Source organism: Dromiciops gliroides, chromosome 4 (genome assembly GCF_019393635.1).
Source record: "Dromiciops gliroides isolate mDroGli1 chromosome 4, mDroGli1.pri, whole genome shotgun sequence".
NCBI lineage: Eukaryota > Metazoa > Chordata > Mammalia > Microbiotheria > Microbiotheriidae > Dromiciops > Dromiciops gliroides.
In genome coordinates, this window is record NC_057864.1 from 433,655,692 (window position 1) to 433,673,518 (window position 17,827).

General features: G+C 39.7%; 1 protein-coding gene across 11 annotated transcripts in view; it reads left to right on the forward strand.

Moving 5' to 3' along the window:
* Window positions 1–362: 362 nt before the first annotated feature.
* The window catches only part of NTNG1 (netrin G1), a 453,958-nt gene continuing 436,493 nt past the window's right edge, over window positions 363–17,827 (forward strand). For 9 of the 11 annotated variants that reach the window (XM_043963739.1, XM_043963743.1, XM_043963740.1 and 6 more), the window contains exons 1-2: window positions 363–2,283; window positions 9,529–10,321. In XM_043963739.1, coding sequence (XP_043819674.1) covers window positions 10,076–10,321 — 246 coding nt within the window. In that variant the 5' untranslated portion in view covers window positions 363–2,283; window positions 9,529–10,075. The remainder of the gene's footprint in view (window positions 2,284–9,528; window positions 10,322–17,827) is intronic. The other 2 variants (XM_043963737.1, XM_043963738.1) reach the window with 2 other exon arrangements.

Genomic DNA, 17,827 nt, shown 5'->3' on the forward strand with positions numbered 1-17,827 from the left:
CTGCCAACTAGCGATGAGGGAGGGGAGCCATAGTGGAGAGGAGAGAAACAAATCATTTCCCTGGTACCGTGTGTTTAAGAGTGAGATAATTGGGAGGGAAGCCCCCTTGAAAACATAGTTGAGTGGCACTCTTAGGGGTGAGGAAGAAAGGGAGAGAGGAGAATGCACTGCCACACCCCTTCACAAGCTGGGGATTCACCCGCTTGGAGGGGGTCACAGTTTCAAGATCTGTCCGTCGCTTCCCGCCATCCCCATTCCCGTCCTCAATCCTTCCAACTCAGTCCTTTACTCTCAAAGTGGGTGATGTAATGTATATCCCTCTCTGTGTGCCCTGCTTGCCAGTCCCCAAAGGGGGAGGGAATCCGGAGACCCCTTGAGATGTGAAGATACGAGGTTTCCAGAGATAGGGGACTTCATCTATACGTTGGGAACAGCGAAGGCTCCTGCAAAGCACGCTTCACTTTCGCATTCTACCGTGCCCTATTAGGCTCTGTTTCTGAATGAGGAAGACACAGATACCCGCGCTAAAGTGCCAAGTGGTGAAATCTGTAACTGGAACTGTGATCGAAAGCCAGGATCCGAAAGACTACTTCTGGGGCAAGCCAAAGGGCGTGATTGGGGACAGTGAAGGGGGGGGTGGTGGACATGGGGCGTGGATTGAGGTGGGAGGTTACTAGGGCAGCTTACTAGAGGAGACAGCTTGCCTTCGTGAGCCAGAAGAAAGGGGGTCCAGAAGCCACTCCAAGCAAAGAGGTGGGGGAGCAGCAACAGCAACAGAGAGCCCGACGGAGTTAGGACCGCTCGGAGCGTCCAGGTCTCGAGGTAGTATACGGTTTGCAATCCTTCTACTTACTGCCAGTTGCAGAAGATTTTGCTTTTAAGTGAAACGTACATGCCACCCATCCGTGGGCTGCTGCTTCTCTGAGCTTGCTCTCCCCCCCCCCCACCTCCTTCCCCTCCTCCTGTCTTCCTGTCTCACTCTCCCTTTAATTTGTGTGCGCCCCTAAGTTTGTGAGAGAGCTCCCTGGCCACATTGAGACAGGGTCCGTCCGGGCACGGCGCCGGGGGCGGGGGAGGCTGCGCTGGGGGAATTGCAATCCAGAAGGATCTTGGGCCATGTATATTTCATCAAATGGACTTTCCAAGTGTCTCGTCTGCCTGCCATCAACGCTATGTGCGGTGACATTTCTGACTTGAGTAGAGGAATGCGTGAAGGGAGCCCTGGTGAAATTGGTACGAGAGGATCTCCTTGGCGCCAGTGCTAATTGTCCTGATTTATGTCCCTTCTGAGTGCGCTCAACGTCTTCATCGGAGATAAAATGAGAGCGATGCCAAGCGGGGCAGAGCCGCCTGAGTGCTGCATCTGATCGCGGGGAGTTCGGGCATCCAGGCGTCCTGCAGCTCCTCAGACCAAACAAACGAGCAAACAAAAAAGAGAACGAAAGACAGAAAGGAGGGGGTGGAAATAAAGACAACAAAACAGGCACCAGGAAAGCCTCAGTAAAAGTTTAAGGCGAAAAGTGGGAGAGGTGGCGCGGGGAGTCGCGGAGGAGAGTGAGCAACTGGGGAGACTGAGGTTGCCTGCAATTTCATTCTTCTTATCCTCACATTTTTGGAGGGAGAGGCACCTTTTCTTCTCTCTCTCTCTCTCTCTCTCTCTCTCTCTCTCTCTCTCTCTCTCTCTCTCTCTCTCTCTCTCTCTCTCTCTCTCTCTCTCTCTCTCTCTCCTTCTCTCTCTCTCCCTCTCCTCCCACCCCCTTTCCCCCTCTCCACTCCCCCTATCTACCTGTCAAAGTCACTGATCTTTTTGCATTTCGGAAGAGGAGGACACTGAAGAGGAATTCCCTCTCTGGGGTCTCAGCTTTGAAAGGGCCAACTCTTCCCGGGAGCCAGTTCTTTTCCCTCGGCACCGGGCGAAGGTAATTAAGCAGCGGGGCGTTGATTGCTGTTGTGGGGGCTCTCTTTCCACCAGCCCCTTCCCAGCCCCCAGCCCCACGCCCTCTCCTCGGGACTTCTGGAGACAAGTGGAGCAACTCTGCGGTGGTGGGGGCGAGCTCGACGGCTCCTACTGGACCCCCGAAACCCTCCTAATCTGTCCGCCCTGTGTCGGTTCCCCGCGCTCGCCGGAGGACGCACGGCGAGGGAGAGCAGCCTCCGCCCGGCAGCCGCGGACTCCGATGCTGCCGCTGCCGCCACTGGACGCGGACGAGGCTGGGAAGGTCCGCGGCAAGGAGCCGTCTGCTCGCCTCCCGCCTACTGTAACAAGGGCAAATGGTTCACACGGTAAGTGCAGCTTCCCTCCTCCCTCCTTTCCTCCCTCCTTTAGCGACCCGCCCGTTTTCTTCTTTTTCTTTTTCTTCCTCTTTTTTAACCCTCCCTTAACACCGATCCCTACGACCCACGGCCCCCCAACCAGAAGAACTGTAATGCAATCCACAGGCAAGAGGGATGGCTCCGGGGTATGGGAGAGGAACTTTGTAAAGCACCTTTAGAAGACAGCTTGTGTGGCATGCATGTGTGCACCAACACACGCACACACCACGTATGTGCATGTGTCTAGGTGCGCCCATCAGGTAGCATGTAAGCACTGGTCTCACCCACCTCTAGATCAGGATCTGTGTCCTGTCCCTAAAGAACCGGACCGATATTAACATGTCACTCAGTAACATACCTGACCACACATCAGGGGATCTATTAGGCTTATTTTGACAAGTGGCTTTGCCTTGGGGGGGACCCCAAAAGTGCCTCCCCCCAATTAGTCCTTTTGCAGCCGGGGTGGTTCTGGGGACTAAGCTGAGAGGCTTTTGAAGTCTCTTTCTTTTAATTCCTTTTACTGATGCAAGATTAAAGCCTTACTATCCCATGCCCTGCAGCTGGGAGAGAAAGAAGGAATGAAAGAGGAATAGACTTCGAAATGCAGGCTGAAATATTTTCTTAGATTATTTACTACCATTAAATGAATCAGTCGATGGATTCAGCTGGGGAAATTGAATTGCTCACAATGCTATTCTCCCCTGTATGGATCTGTGGATATCTATATATAATACAAATAATACCGAATATTATTGGGCTCAAAATAACCAATTAAGTGATTCATACAGGGAAAAGTTGTATACAAAAAGAAACTGCGCCCTCTGCTGTTTATTTGGGCACCACAGCCCGGGACCAATTTTTCAGGATCCACTTAAGAGTACCTTGTCCTTGGACTGGGGAAGATGACTAGATGCTATTCTAAAGGACCTTTTGTTTGCAAGAGCTGGAGTTGGCTCTCCTGTCATTGCATCATGTATAGGCGGGTTTTTCTTTTTTTGGGGGGGGGGGGCGGGAGAGCAAGAATTTTTTCCCCCGTTGCCTTTTTAGTGGTTTTCCTCCTCCGGTGACTAATTAATCTAAGATCTCATATATTGGCATGTCATTGAAACTCCTCTCAGTGTATTCTTTGTGCTTCCACAACCTCCCCTTCCCCCACCTCCATTTAATTAAATTCAGGCTCATAAATAAAACCTCAAGCCATCCTCATCAACTTCTTGGAATGAACATTAGCAACCTGGCTTTCCCCCTCCCCTATCCCCAAGCCAAGGACATCAAACCCATCAGGGTTAGTGAAGGAACACTGTCTTGTGGCAAAAAGGATGGCTGGGAGCTGGAACTCTAAGTGGAGAGAATAGAAGCGATTCGACAAACAGGGTAACTAGCACAAAATCTGCTAGAAAATGAGAACAGAGTCCGCTCACCAAATAAAGGAGCCATCCTGTATCATAACAGTGTGTCAGTCTTTGGAATAGAAAAGACTGAGAATTCCAATAAGCATATGGTGAAGTTGGCACATCACTTGTTCTGGAAAGAAAGCCCAGTTTCAGGATGGAAATTACTAAAAGTGCCCTCCCCCTCTACGCAGTTGAGAAATTAAAACTTTAGCCTGGAAAAGTGAATAAAAGTCAAATCTTTTTAAAAGTACATTTACTAGTTAAACTTCAGAAGAATTGACCCAAGCACCAAAGTTTATTGGTAATAGGTGGCCTTTACTGAGCATCTTTACTCTAGGATGTGTTAGCTAACCTATTATTAGTTTTGGACTCAGTAACTGGACAACTTCCCTCCTTCCCATTCCGCCATGGCAAAGGAAAAAAGGTTACCTCTAAAAACATGTGGTATAGATATGGTTGTTGGCTGTTATTGTTTTGTTTTGTTTGTTTAAACTTTACCTTGTTTTGTGGAGAGAATCCCAAGGCTTTAACCTTATCCTTAAAAAAAAAAACATCAAAAGAAAAAAGAAAATCCAGAGGCCTTCACATTTGAACCCTTTCTCAGTATGGTTTTTTTTTTTTTCTCTTGCTACATGGAGTCTTTCTGGAATTACTTTTCAGATGCCATGAATCATGATATTTTTTACCACTGACTGGTAATATCACAAAACCATGGATTCCATACCTTGGTTACTAGTCCAGTGATTTTTCCCTTCTGAAATTCAGGGCTAGGCAAATATGGGGAATCTGACAACAACAATAACAAATGTTCATTTTTAAAGTCCCCAACTGTACTTACTATTGAATTTTAAGTTTCAGCAACTTTTGTGAGGATTATTTGTCCCTGTTTTCTGAGGGTGAAGAATAAAGTGTGATATTGTTCCTATCAATTGTGTAAAATGTATGCAAATATTTATCTTGGATAACTTTTTTTTTACACTGAATCATACTGGGGAAAACATTTGTATTTATATAACCTCTTAAGATTTTATGTGTCAGGAAGATTTTGGAAGAGTTACTCACAGTTACAAAAGCATGCCTGGAAGGAAAATAATCTTTTTGACCACTTATATGGTGGATTTGAAGTGCAGATGTATATATGATAAATATCAGCTCATAGGACAGGCAAAAATCCAGTATAGTTTGTTGTTGTCCTTGTTGTTTTAATGACATGCTCCATCAGCTCCTATAGCTCTGGATTCAAACTTCAGGTCCTTATTTCCATAAACTTCCATTTTCAGAGAATGTGGATCTTCCTGGTTTGGCTAGTTGGAAGAGAGGAGAATTGGGTGTTTGGCTGAAGAGAGAAGTTTATTGGGAATGAAAGCCAGCTTTTCTACTGTTATTATTTTTTTGGGGGGGTTCTGAAAAACCATTAGGAATTTTAATAATCAAACAGATTGTCTAACCCTAAAACCTTAAGTATACATCCCACAGAATGTATGCTATTGAATTTCAGTGGGAGATTGTCTTCTGAGAAAAACGGGTACTTTGCATAAATGCTTTGGTTGTGTTCAGGATCCCAAAGGTTAGGTGACTGATCATAATATCCCATGATGTAAATATTGTATACTAGTGACACCACAAAGCAATCTAATGCTTTATATTTTAACCAGAAGAATAAAGAAAATTATTAATGCCAATCAATATCTAATGGAGATACTTAGAAATACTTAATTTGCTACAAAAAGATGCCTAAATACAAAATACGATTCAAGGTATCTTTTTAAAAAGACAACGTGGGCAGTGAATTATATTGTCCACGTTTGGGAAGTTGTCAACTGAAAGGTTGAACCTTGTCTATGCCTTTGTCAATTGAGTCACCCGTAATGGAATATGATTGCAAACCACATTATTAGATTTCTCTCCATTTCAGAGTCCATATATTTATCAAATTAATGTTGATGTGGAATGGATTCATAGTCTCCAATTCCAGATACACCCTGAATTCAAAACCCAGGGTCAATAGAACAACTGTGAGCCCAACAACGCCACCAAGTGTGAGATTCTATCCAAAAAGGAGTTCTAGAAATGATCTAAAATAGCTAGACCCTGATGTTTGGCCATAAGACATCAAAAAGAATTGGCAGTTTATTTTAGTAGAGTTGTCTAGCAATCATTTTAATTAAAACTGTTTGCAGCTAGAAGTTTGGGGCTTCTATTTGGGTCAAAGAAAGGGCCTTTGGAACACTGTGGAAAGCCAATCCGTGGTGGAAGTGAGCTACAGGAAACTGAAAAAAACCCAAAAAGATATACTGTATGTATGCCATTTTTTATAGAACATTCCATCCCTGATCAATGACATCTGTCAGGTGGAGATGGATGAAAAATGTATATATTTCTATATTTGGGCCACACAATGATCCATGTATTTATTACCAAGCACTTATAGCCTGCTAGGCTATAAGTAAGGTTTCTGTCCAAAACAATTCTTCGATGTTTGGGGCTGCTGACAGACTCAAAGACATTACTTAATTACTCTCAGTTTTTAAGGTCTGCTGAGTAAAGAAATGGACATCACAAGATTTGACCCTGTCAGAGAGAGCTCTTCTGGTCTTGCATATATTTAGAGGCTATGGCACGTGAGAAAATTCAAAGCCTGAATTACTTTGTAATTAATTCAGCTACAGCCCAGAAGGGATAGCCCCAGTGTGCTAAATGCCAAAATATGTCATTGAATCAGGCTGTCTGGCCCTTTGTGGCTATGACTTAGACTTTTAAAGCTCATCTAAAATTTGAGTTTAACCCAGTTGAATCTATAGTCAGATGAAGACCCGCTGTAAAAGACCCCAAATTTAGATATTAAAAGCCACCTAGTTATGTTCTTTAGGAAGTGTTTTTCTCCTTTTTGTAATTTATATTTTTAATAGCAAATGCTTGAATTTGATGAAGATCTTTTCTTCCCCCACATCTTTTTGTGTTTTGTGAAATTTTGAGATATATATTTTTTTAATTTTTAGGTAATATGATTTTAAAAACAACAATTATGCAATCTTGAAAAATAGGAGATTCTCCAAGCTTAGACCACATAATGAGTGAGACTACAAAAATTTAGAATAATAAAGACAAATAGCATAATTGGGTTATGAGGGCCTTGATGACCCCCTCCACATGTTCTTCAATACACTTTGGTCAATGTCTTTCTCTGTGTCAACAGGAGCTCATTAAATGGTGATTCTGCAGACTAACTGAGCTATGCTGTATTAGTTCTTGCCAAAGCCTGACATTTTTAATACATTAATAATATGTCTGTAATGTAATGGAAAACTATTAATCACAACTGGTTATGCGCCAGAAATTTAAGCTATAATTGGCTGCTTCTTGTCAGAGATGTCTGTTGCTCAGTCCTACATTTGCCTAATATTCAAATATCTTGCACTCCTCTGCATTTTTTCTCTTGTCAGGGCACTATGGTAGATCACTGTGATAGTATATAATTCCATGTAATGACCATCATTATAACTGGGAGTCCTTTTAGTTAGAATTTCTTATACTGACAGGACTGTTGTGTCACAAGACCTTAACAGGTACAAACCTTTGTCCTACCTCCATGCTCATACTGTACATATAAATACATTCACTTCCTAGTTCAGTAAGTTAGATATGGGAGCACTGTTTGCTTTGCTTGAACTTAGCTTGAAGTTACAGTAAGCTGGATGGAAAAATGTAGAAAAGATACAATTACCAATAGTGAAAGGGTAGCATTGCATGAGTTCTTTTTGAAAACCAATAAAGAGAACCTCTGGAATAATTCAAATTTATGCTTAAAAGCTTAGGTTTTGTGTTCTTCACATATAAAACAAACAAAACCCACTATGATGCTAACAAAGTGAAACTCCAAAGCAGCTTATTTCAGGTTCTTCAAAATAAAATCTGCCATTTTCACCAATCAAATTAATCTTGATACCTAAGTAGTTATATGGTTAAATTTCAGGATGGAGGTTAATAGTTTGTCACTCTTGTGTAAGTGCTTCTTTTTCCTCCCTTTAAAATATTTGCTAGGGAATGTACTCACATAGTAAATATGTTTAATGCACATATCCAGACAATGTTGCATTACAATACTTTTAACACTTTCAGAAATTAAATTGTTTAACCTGTGTTTTTCTAAAAATACTAACTTTGAGGCTGTTGCTTAAAAATGGGGAAAACAGAAAGAATGCTCAAATAGCCACAACACATGGGTCTATGCAACATTTTTTTCACCTAATATTTTTAAAATGTACTCTATACAAGTTTTACTTTATTAAAAAAGTGACAAATTCAGATCTGTAGTTTGTACATGTTTAAACAAACTGCTAATTATTTCTTCATGGAAATTCAAATATTCAAAACACTTCCTAATAGAAAGTATTGCAAATTGCAGCTGTATGATAACATTTTATGAATGGAATATAATGAAAATTGCACTTGCATCCATAAAGCAATTATTATAAATTACTTTGCTATGGAAACACAATTCAACCATCTGTTGGCATTTCGTAGTGTCTGTAGCTTAGTTCATTTTAAGATGGTGCATTATTTAAGTATGGTAAGCTCTCTTATAGAATTGTTTTGAAGACAATTAACTTGCATGTTTAGAGAGTGTTGTGTGGAATTAGAGGGCTATGGTGAAGTTCACAAAAACTACATTTTTGTCACTTTTGGATTGTGGAGAATAAAAATAATTTTTAACTGGGTATAAAATTACACACAGACATCAAATCAATTGATTGTCTTACCTACTTTATTATTTTTAATTGTTCCTTTATTTAACAATGTAAAAATTTGTTTTGTTTTGACAACCAGCTAGCTCAAAAGAGAAAAGTTTCAAGTTAGATTTAGTGACACTTTGTGTCCAAATATGGATTGTCAGTAATGGCCATTAATTAAACCCACCTTGAAATGGTAGATGTCTATTTTATTTTAAAATAAATGCTATATCATTCTGCTTCATGGCCTGTTAACTTGCCCTCTTCTATTTTTATGTGTACATTTTAAATTGGGCGTTTTACCACAGAGATAAAAATTTTAATACAGGGTATAATGTTGGCTTTTGGGACAAATACACTCGTGTTACAGAAAAGACAGAAATGATATGTATGTAAAAAGATTGAAGAAAATAGAAAACCCAAAAAGGGAAAAATACATTCTCCTACATTAATTTTAAAATAATTTCCAGTGAACCAAGTCTCATCTCTATCACTTAAATACAGCTAAACAAAAGATTCTAAGTTCTTCCAATACTAATGAGCAAATCCAAAGGGAGAGCCTAGTGCCAGCAATACTGTTTTTCATTCAAGCTAACAAAAGCTGAGAAATGTACAAGGAATTTGGATATCTTTAGGGTCCCTCTGCCAAGAGACAAAAGGCATACCCGTAGTTGTCATTTCTTTGTCATTGTAATAAAAGAGCTCATTTCTCCCCATTGTTCTCTTTCAGGATTTTCCAGCCCTGCCAGCTATATGAGAAATGTTTAAATGTGGCTGTTTGCTATCCATTTAGCCTGGATAGAAATACTATTTTGAATCAAAAAAAAAAAAACCCCACCAACCTGTAAGTCACCTGCAACAGCACACATGTAACGTTGTTATGGAAGAGTTAAACGTTTCATATCAGAATGCTTCCCAATGTGAATGATTTCTGTGGTTTGTTCATTCTAGCAAAGCAGCCACAGTAAAGGTTATCCATATTACACCAATTTGCTTTATATTACATCAAACCTCCCAAATGTCAACATATCAGACATTTGGTAATGCATTGATTCTGGGACAATAACTCTTACTCTTATTGTTTCTAAAAGGGTGTTGGTGCCAGCAGAAAAGAATGATTGATGGGAAACAGACACCGGGCTGTAGACACTCATCCCTTTGCTTCAGATACTGATTTATCATCGAGTCTGGGCATCCCTTGTGAGCCGTGAACGTAGAGGAGGATCACTCAGGGTTATCGGCCGTACAACTGAAGACCTACCACTTTGCTAAATTGTCATTCCTCCTAGGACATCTGTTACAAAGACAACAGCAAGAAAAAAAACAAAACAAAACAAAACAAAGCAAGACCCAACAATCCTAGAGATAAGCTCTAGGACAAAGAAAAATCTTAGGGCTGATTTTTAAAGGCTGTCACATGAGTAGGATAAGCTTCCACCAAAGTCCTCGACTTACACAAAAAAGTACTATGTTCTAAGACATCACTGCTTTTGGTTTTGGAACCTGCTTTGGGACCTCTTTGTGTGCATATATTTTTAAAAATATACAGACCAATATATATATATATATATAAAGAAAGCAAAGTCCCAGTCCTTCAACTTTGTTTCAGTGCTGGTGAAATTTTCAAAGAATTTAGAGATGTATTTGTCAAGATTCTTATCAATCCATGCCCTTTGGGTTACTGTGTCCTCAGTGATGCAGCATTATCCATCAGTATGGGGACATTATGATGTGTGTAAGACTCAGATTTACACAGAAGAAGGGAAAATTTGGGATTACATGGCTTGCCAGCCAGAAGCTACTGACATGACAAAATATCTGAAAGTGAAATTGGATCCTCCTGACATTACCTGTGGAGACCCGCCTGAGACATTCTGTGCAATGGTGAGACAAACTTTTAAAAAGAATATTTCCAGGTTAAGTGTGGGTATGACCTATATACACAAATGCTCAGAGTGTGAAGACATAAAATGAGTGGAATCCTTGGGTAGCAGATTTGTTTTTACAGGATAGGTTCATTCTACAAGGAGGCTCCCTATATCAGGAATGATAATTTGTACAGTATGATGGATATACTGAGACTCCTAGTTGGCTTCCCTGGAAAACAGGATTTTGTAATAGGAAGTATACTGTAAGAGAGCCTAACTGAATGCCCAGCTTCAGATTTGGGTGCTCTGAATGGAACTTGGTCCTGTTTGGTTGGTAAAATGTAAAAGCCTGGGGTGGGCAGATGGTGAAGGTTAAAATATCTTCCAACATATAATAACAGTCACAATAATAATATGATCATATAAGAAGAGTTATCATTATTATTATTATTATTATTATTAGTGGTAGTAGTAGTAGTAGTAGTAGTAGTAGTATACTAAGGCACAAATGGGTAGTGAGTGATTTTGAGTCTTGGATTAGACTCTAAACATAGGTGACCCCCTTACCCTCTTCGTTTCTTTGTATCAGGAAATAGCTATGATTTGGTATAGTTGGTTAAGTGGTCCCTTTCTCTTCATGTCCTAAGAGCTACCAAATAGAAGTAAAGCAGAGTTATAGAACTGGCATGTGGGGAAAATACTTATTCAGAAAGTATTCCCATTGAACGTTGTTACTTCCTGGAAGCCAGCAACTCCAGAACACAAAAATCCAGACATGGGTCTAGATTGAGTAAACAAAATGACAAAAGTTATTGGTTTTTTTGGACCTTCTAACTCTTGGGGGGGCGGGGAGGAAGTGGGAGAGGGGAGATGAGGATAGTGTGGCATAGTGGACAGCACCAAATGGGGAAATGAAGAGACTTGTATTTTAGTTCTGGTTCTGACATCGAATCATGGGGATGACTGCAGGTAAATCATCTAGTTTTTCTAGATTTTCATTTCCTTATCTGTAAAATGAGCAGATTTACAGAATTACAGAGTTGGGAGGGACACTAATGACCATCCATTCTAACTTCAGCCTATAAAAATAATTCCTTCTGCATCATCATTGATAAGTAAAGATTTCCAGTAAATCTACCTCCTGAGGCAGCCCACTTTACATTTAGATAGCTCTAAATCAACCAATAATAATTTATTAAGCACTTATTATGTTCTAGGCATGGTTCTGGGAATATAAAGCCAAAAGTGAAGTAGTCATTGCCCTCAAGGAGTTTGTATTCTATCAAGGAAGATGAACCAGGAAGAAATTTTCCTCTTCATAGCTTCCACTTATTGATCCTGGATCTGCTTTCTGGGCTCAAGCAGAATAAGTAGTAAACCTATTTTCATAGGACAGCCTTTTAAGTAATTGACTATAGCTGTCATACCTTTTACTGACTTCTATTCTCCTGATTAAATGGATTCAGTTCTTTCAAATGATTTTGAGGACCTTCAGCAACTTGGTTGTCCTTCTTCATCTTCTCCAGTTTATCAATGGTCCTCTTAAATCAGTTTCACTAGATGGTCTTTGGTCCCTTCCAGCTTGAAATTTTGTGATTTTGTGGGTAAAATTCCAATAAAAATGTGGTGTTAGGGCACCTATATTGGAATTTTTCACAAAAAAGACAGATATGCAAATATATCTAAAAGCAATAACATATATCGTGGTGACAGAAACCAAAGGGATTAGGTAACAATGAATTTTTTTTTCAATATTTTTACTTTGATTTATAGCTGGCCTTTATTTGGTATAAGAGATGTGATCCCATTTTCCTCCAACATAACGAATATGAGAATGATGCTTTTTAATACATTTCTTACCTGACTTTATTGTTTTGAACCTGGCCTGGCATTTTCAGGATACTGAAACTATTAATCAAAGTAACATCTGTTCACCATCCCCAGTGAGTTAAATTAGCATAAGATCATCTTAGACCTAGCATTTCAGAAAAAGGCTTTTTAACAGGAAACAATTTTGAGCAATAAAGAGCGTTTTCACCTGAACACTAAGGGCTTGCCATTTTTCAGAAGTGCCTTTAGGGACTGGTTTGAATTATAAGCTGGACCTGATTTTGTCGAGAGCGAGAAAAAGAGGTTGGCTATTAGGTGTCACTATGACTAAACTGCTTCCAAAGTCTAAATATTTCAAAAAGAGGACTTGTCTCACTGGGAAACGGGTGTGTGCTGAACAAATAGTATGAAATGTAGAATCAAGAGACTTCCATAGAAGGTTCTTATTTGAACAGAATCACAAATAATTTTTGTAAAGTCTGCAAAGGAGAGCAAGAATTTTGTCATCTTTATAAAATACGTTTAATTGTTTCTGACAGAAGGTCAGAAGACAAGCTCAAGGCATTATTGTGAATCTAGGGGAAATTGCTTTTTAGCTGATGTAGGCTATAATATCCAAATCCTTAAGGTGTAACAAGGATACCCACTAATGCTTCCTGTGGTTTCTACATAGTTCTTTATGGCATTTATAGTAACATGACTTTTTTGAAACTGGTTAAGAATGTAGACGTGAATAAAAAAAGGTAGAAACAGAGACTTTTTCAACATGCAATTCCAAGCAGCATGGACCCCATGTAACATGTTCAGTGGGTGGTTTACCTGTGTACATTTGCTATCTTTGTTTACCTCCTCAGTATAGCTTGCATGAGAAAGGCAGTATGAGGCAGGGGTAAGAACATTGAATTTAGATTGTGCAGGACCTGTTTTCAGGGATTGTTATATCTATAATCCTACTGTGTTGAATGAATTTTCTTATGGATTTGAGAATGATATGTTTCCCCTTTGGATAGAAATTATTATTTTTTTTGACCCAGTTTTCCAACCCCAGCCTTCATTGGATTCATTCCCAGTAGTCCATGGGTTCTGACAAAAAAATAATAAAATAAAATAAAACTGAATATTGAACTTCAAAATCCTTAAGTTGTAAGGACTGGCTCACTGTTTAGAAACCCTACCACACAGAGAGCTTTATAACTATCAGAATTGGGCCATCACTCAAGTGCCCAAGTCTTCTGTGGATTTGAGTTAGTCATTGAACACGACAGTTTTTCAGAGAAGAGCACAGGGTTTATGAGGCATTACCTGTCAATGCTTAATTTGTACTCCTTAATATGCATATTATTGGCATAATGGATTTAATAATCTATCATCTAAATGAATACTTTGGGACTATTTGTATGCACGTTATAGACCAAGTCAATGATAATGGCCTAAATATAGGCACACAATTGCTCCTCTGCAATTTTGGCTTTTCCATAAAACTCTACAGCATAAGGATTTCTGACACAAGACTGTAAAGCTGTCTCAGGACTCTGCGGGCTCAGGCCTGCTTAGGTGCTCCTTAGCCCCAGGATTTATGGAAGTCAGTAAAGTCATTTGTGTTATGACTTACTCAGGCTCCTCACTTCTCTCCTCTCTGACATGCTCATCCATAACTGTTCCTTCAGAGTCATTATGGCCTATTATATCAATGTAGCTGCCATACACACAATTGTGCGTTTAGCCCCTGTATGTAAATTTTTTTTTTTGCTGCAAAGTAGTTTCAGTAACCACTTATCCAATTGGTAACACCCTTGTTAGCAGCAATAATAGGGAGTCCAAGGACTGAGGGGGCATGCCGAGAGAGGAAGACCAGAGCCTCCTGGTAACTGCTCTGGTTTAGTTCAGCGTGGAGTGACATAAACAACTCGTCCTAGACTTAGCTGAATAGTGAGTCAACATGTACATAGCATGCTACTGTGGAGGTCCAACATTCCCAAACTAAAAACCGGACTCAGAAAATATTAAAACACCATTTTGCGGTTGTTGCTTTTTTTCCTCAGAGCCTGTGGGATGCTGAGAAAATAAGCCTTGTCCCTGTTATCTGCTGCCTGTATTTCCTTGGTTTCTACTGATACTCTAGTGCCCAGTGCTTTCAGTCACTTTGAATGAGAACTGCATTTACTTGAAAAGTGAACACAAAAAAAGAAAATAAGGCATCATGGGTCAGTGGAAAGCATGCTGGATTTGAATCTATCCGGCCTAGGCTTAAATCTGAGCCCTGTGTGACCTTGAAGAAATTACTTTTAACTCTGTGTCTCAGTAAACCTCAACTATAACATGGGGAGGGGTTGGATTAGGTGACCTCTATGATCTATGATCCTGTTATCTCTCATAATAACATGCCTGAATATCAGTTATATAAGAGCACTATTAACCAAGGTGGAACATTTAAAAATCAAGCTCATTTAATATAAGAAGGTGAATTTCACTGTTTACCTGTAATGAAGACATACAGTTATTCTTTTCACATGGCAGAGTTGGGGGGGGGGGTAGAGGCATGCACCCCGCCCCCCCCCCCCCCCGTGATGTGGAAAATCCACATAAAAGTTGTTGGCCCTCCCTTCATACCAGAGAAGAAGCCTTGATTTTTTATTTTTCTTTTATGGCGTGTTTATAGTGCTTTATTGGAAAATTTGGGTTAAGTATTTGGACATAGGCTCTGTTATCTGCTGGCCTTTGAATGTCATCTGTGGCTTCCACAAAACTCCCAGAAAATTCCCATTTAATTTCTTAAGTCGATCTGCAATATACTGAAACCATGATGAGGAAGATGAAGATAGGGAACAGATAACTGTATACCAGAGTGGAACATGTTCAGCACCAAGAGTTGAATGACTTGACTTCTGGTCTTGTTAATGACTCTGACTAATTGTTGTGTGAGGGGGACCGAAGGAGGGAGTGGTTTTCTTATGATCTTCCTTCCAACCCATCCCCCACATTCTACCCCTAACCCTACTTCCGACTCTGAAATTCTACTATTCAATAATCTCTGGCACAATGTGGTCCTGAGAATTGTGCTATTTATACTGAAATTACCAGGAAATAAGAAAAAATAAAATGCTATAGTAACTAACTGGTGAATTGTTAAATATACTGAAAAATGTGTATATCTTTTTCTTTTCTGAGGCAATCTGAGTTAAGTGACTTGCCAACGGTCACACAGCTAGTAAATGTCTGAGGTCAAATTTGAACTCTGGTGCTCCTGTCTCCAGGGCCAGTACTCTTTCACTTCTTTTGAACTTTACACATTCCTTAACCAGTTCAGCTTGTGTACAGAAGGCTATTGTCTGAATAGGTATGTTGTGCTGAGGGTTATGGAGTGTGAAGACAGCTTGTGGAAATTATGCTGCATTTGGAATCACTTGTCCCATGTTCTAACCTACTTCTGATGTTTATTAGCAGTACGACTTTGAACACGTTATTTCACTTTCATGGACCTCAATTTCCTTCTTCTGGAAACAAGAGGGTTGGACTAGTTGAATTCTAAGGTCCCTTTCAGCTCCAAACCTATAATTCTAAGTAGAGCAAAATAATTCCAACATGATACTGAGTGTTAATGTAGGTCCTATCCTTCATCCAAGCCAATTAAGAACACTGAGTAAGAGAGCTGGCTGTGTCAGAAAATTTAAGATCATTTTAGTGATGACAACTTCAATTTGCATACACAGTGCTATCACATTATGAACCTTACCAGAGATCTGAGATGACAATGGAAAGCCAGCGATTTGCTCTTTGTGTTTAGACAAACTTCTCTGTCACATCTCAATGCAACGCCCCAGTGGCTTAAAAATGGTAAAATTATCTGCAATTATCTCCAGCCTGCAGCTAATTTTCTGAAGAAGTTAAACAGAAGCTTTGAAAAGAAGCCCACAGACGGAGAAGTCGGGTGCATTTGTACAATTTATGGAGCTGAAGTGCTGATGACAGTCGAAATGTGAGCCCCTGAGTGTTGCTGTGGATTTCATAGCCAATCAAAATGGAATTAGGAAACAAAGATTATTAAAAAGTCTTCTGTGCACATAATTTTGGCATAATATTATGAGGTGGACATTAAATGTTTCCCTTTGAGACTTTGAGCATCATTAATGCCGCGTGCCTTTAATTACAAGTAGGCTCATATGACTAAAAAAGAGCAAAAATAAAGTACTCTGTGGTGTAGTTAGCAAGACTGTTACAATGTTTGTGGAAATAATTAAAAGGAAAGCTATTTTTCGAAATAACTCGGTCACCATTTGAAACAAAAATGAATTTTCTTGAGGAGGTGTACTAATGTATTCATGCATATTGGATAAGCATAGCCATCAACCCTAATAGTGCTATTAAGGATTGTTCCTATGATATTTCTAGATCAATTGCCATTAAGGGGGAGGGAGGAGGTGGAAAACTTGGTTATTTTTGTTTGTTGTAAATATTAGATGTTAAGCATATTTTCCTCTGTTAAAATGGAACTTGCAAAAATTGTAGCAGAATAGAGGCAGAGGAGAAACCATTAGACTTTTCTATTTTCAGAAGAATTGGATGACTTGAGGGATTGAGTATAATATAGGCTATAGAGTTTCCTGCTTGAAATTGATGGTTTGAGATCAGCTCAGGTTGCCATCTGGTGGCTACTTGGTTGCCTCTGAGAAATTAGCATTCTCATTGAAAAGGTATCAGTAACAGTTTCCCTAAAACTGCATATGAAAGGGAATTGTCAGCAGACACTATAACTGTATAAAAATAGACCCTATTCACATGCCACAACGTTCCAAAAAATGAGTGAACTTTTTTTTACTGTGAGGGACAAGGAGGTTTCTTTCTTTTGAACTGATTTGCCCTTCATTATACCAGGACAGTGGTGTTAAAACATCTGTCAATTTCTTTTTTTTTGTCCCCTTTCAGTCCTTTGCCAGGTTTACTTACTTATTGGCATTTTTAAAAGAAAAAAATTCCTCTCTGACCATTGTACTCATATTTGAAAACAGAATCCAAGTCCAAGGTATGTTTATTACTCCTTTAAATACAAAGTAAGATTAATTTTGACTAAATCACCATGTATTGTCTTCCTGCTCAAGAGCCTACAAGAAGTTTTTCTTGCCTACTGAATCCAGAGAAAGTTATAACTAGCAATTTTAGCGTTTGAAATAATTCAGTAGAGGCAGGGGTGCAGTATGCACAAGAAGGACACCATGAGGCCCCAGCTAAGGATTCTGGGGAGTGAGGGGGAGTAGCATTGCACCTGTTATGCAGCCAGAGGAGAAGCTTCCTATTTTAACTAAGTATTTTTATTAACTAGGTGGTGAGCTTAGTTATTTCTATGCTGCAGAAGGAATGCAAGTGAAATAAAGAGCCTTTAAAATTTCAGTGACATGGAACAAAGTGATGGTTGCCCTGCCCTAGTTATGGCTCTGACTCCATGATCTAAATATATCCATCTGAATTCTAAGGGACCCTCCTCCCCCAACTAAAGTAATCAACACAACTGTGTGACTTTATTTTGTATTACGTACTAATACAAACCTTGCATTCCATTCAGACCATCTCTTTGCCTCCTCACCTTTTGCTGATGCTACATCGAATATCCTTCTCTTCCTATTTTTGTTTGTTTATAAAACATATCCAACCCAGCCTTCAAGGCCTAGGCCAAGTGCACTTCTCTGACAAACCAGCC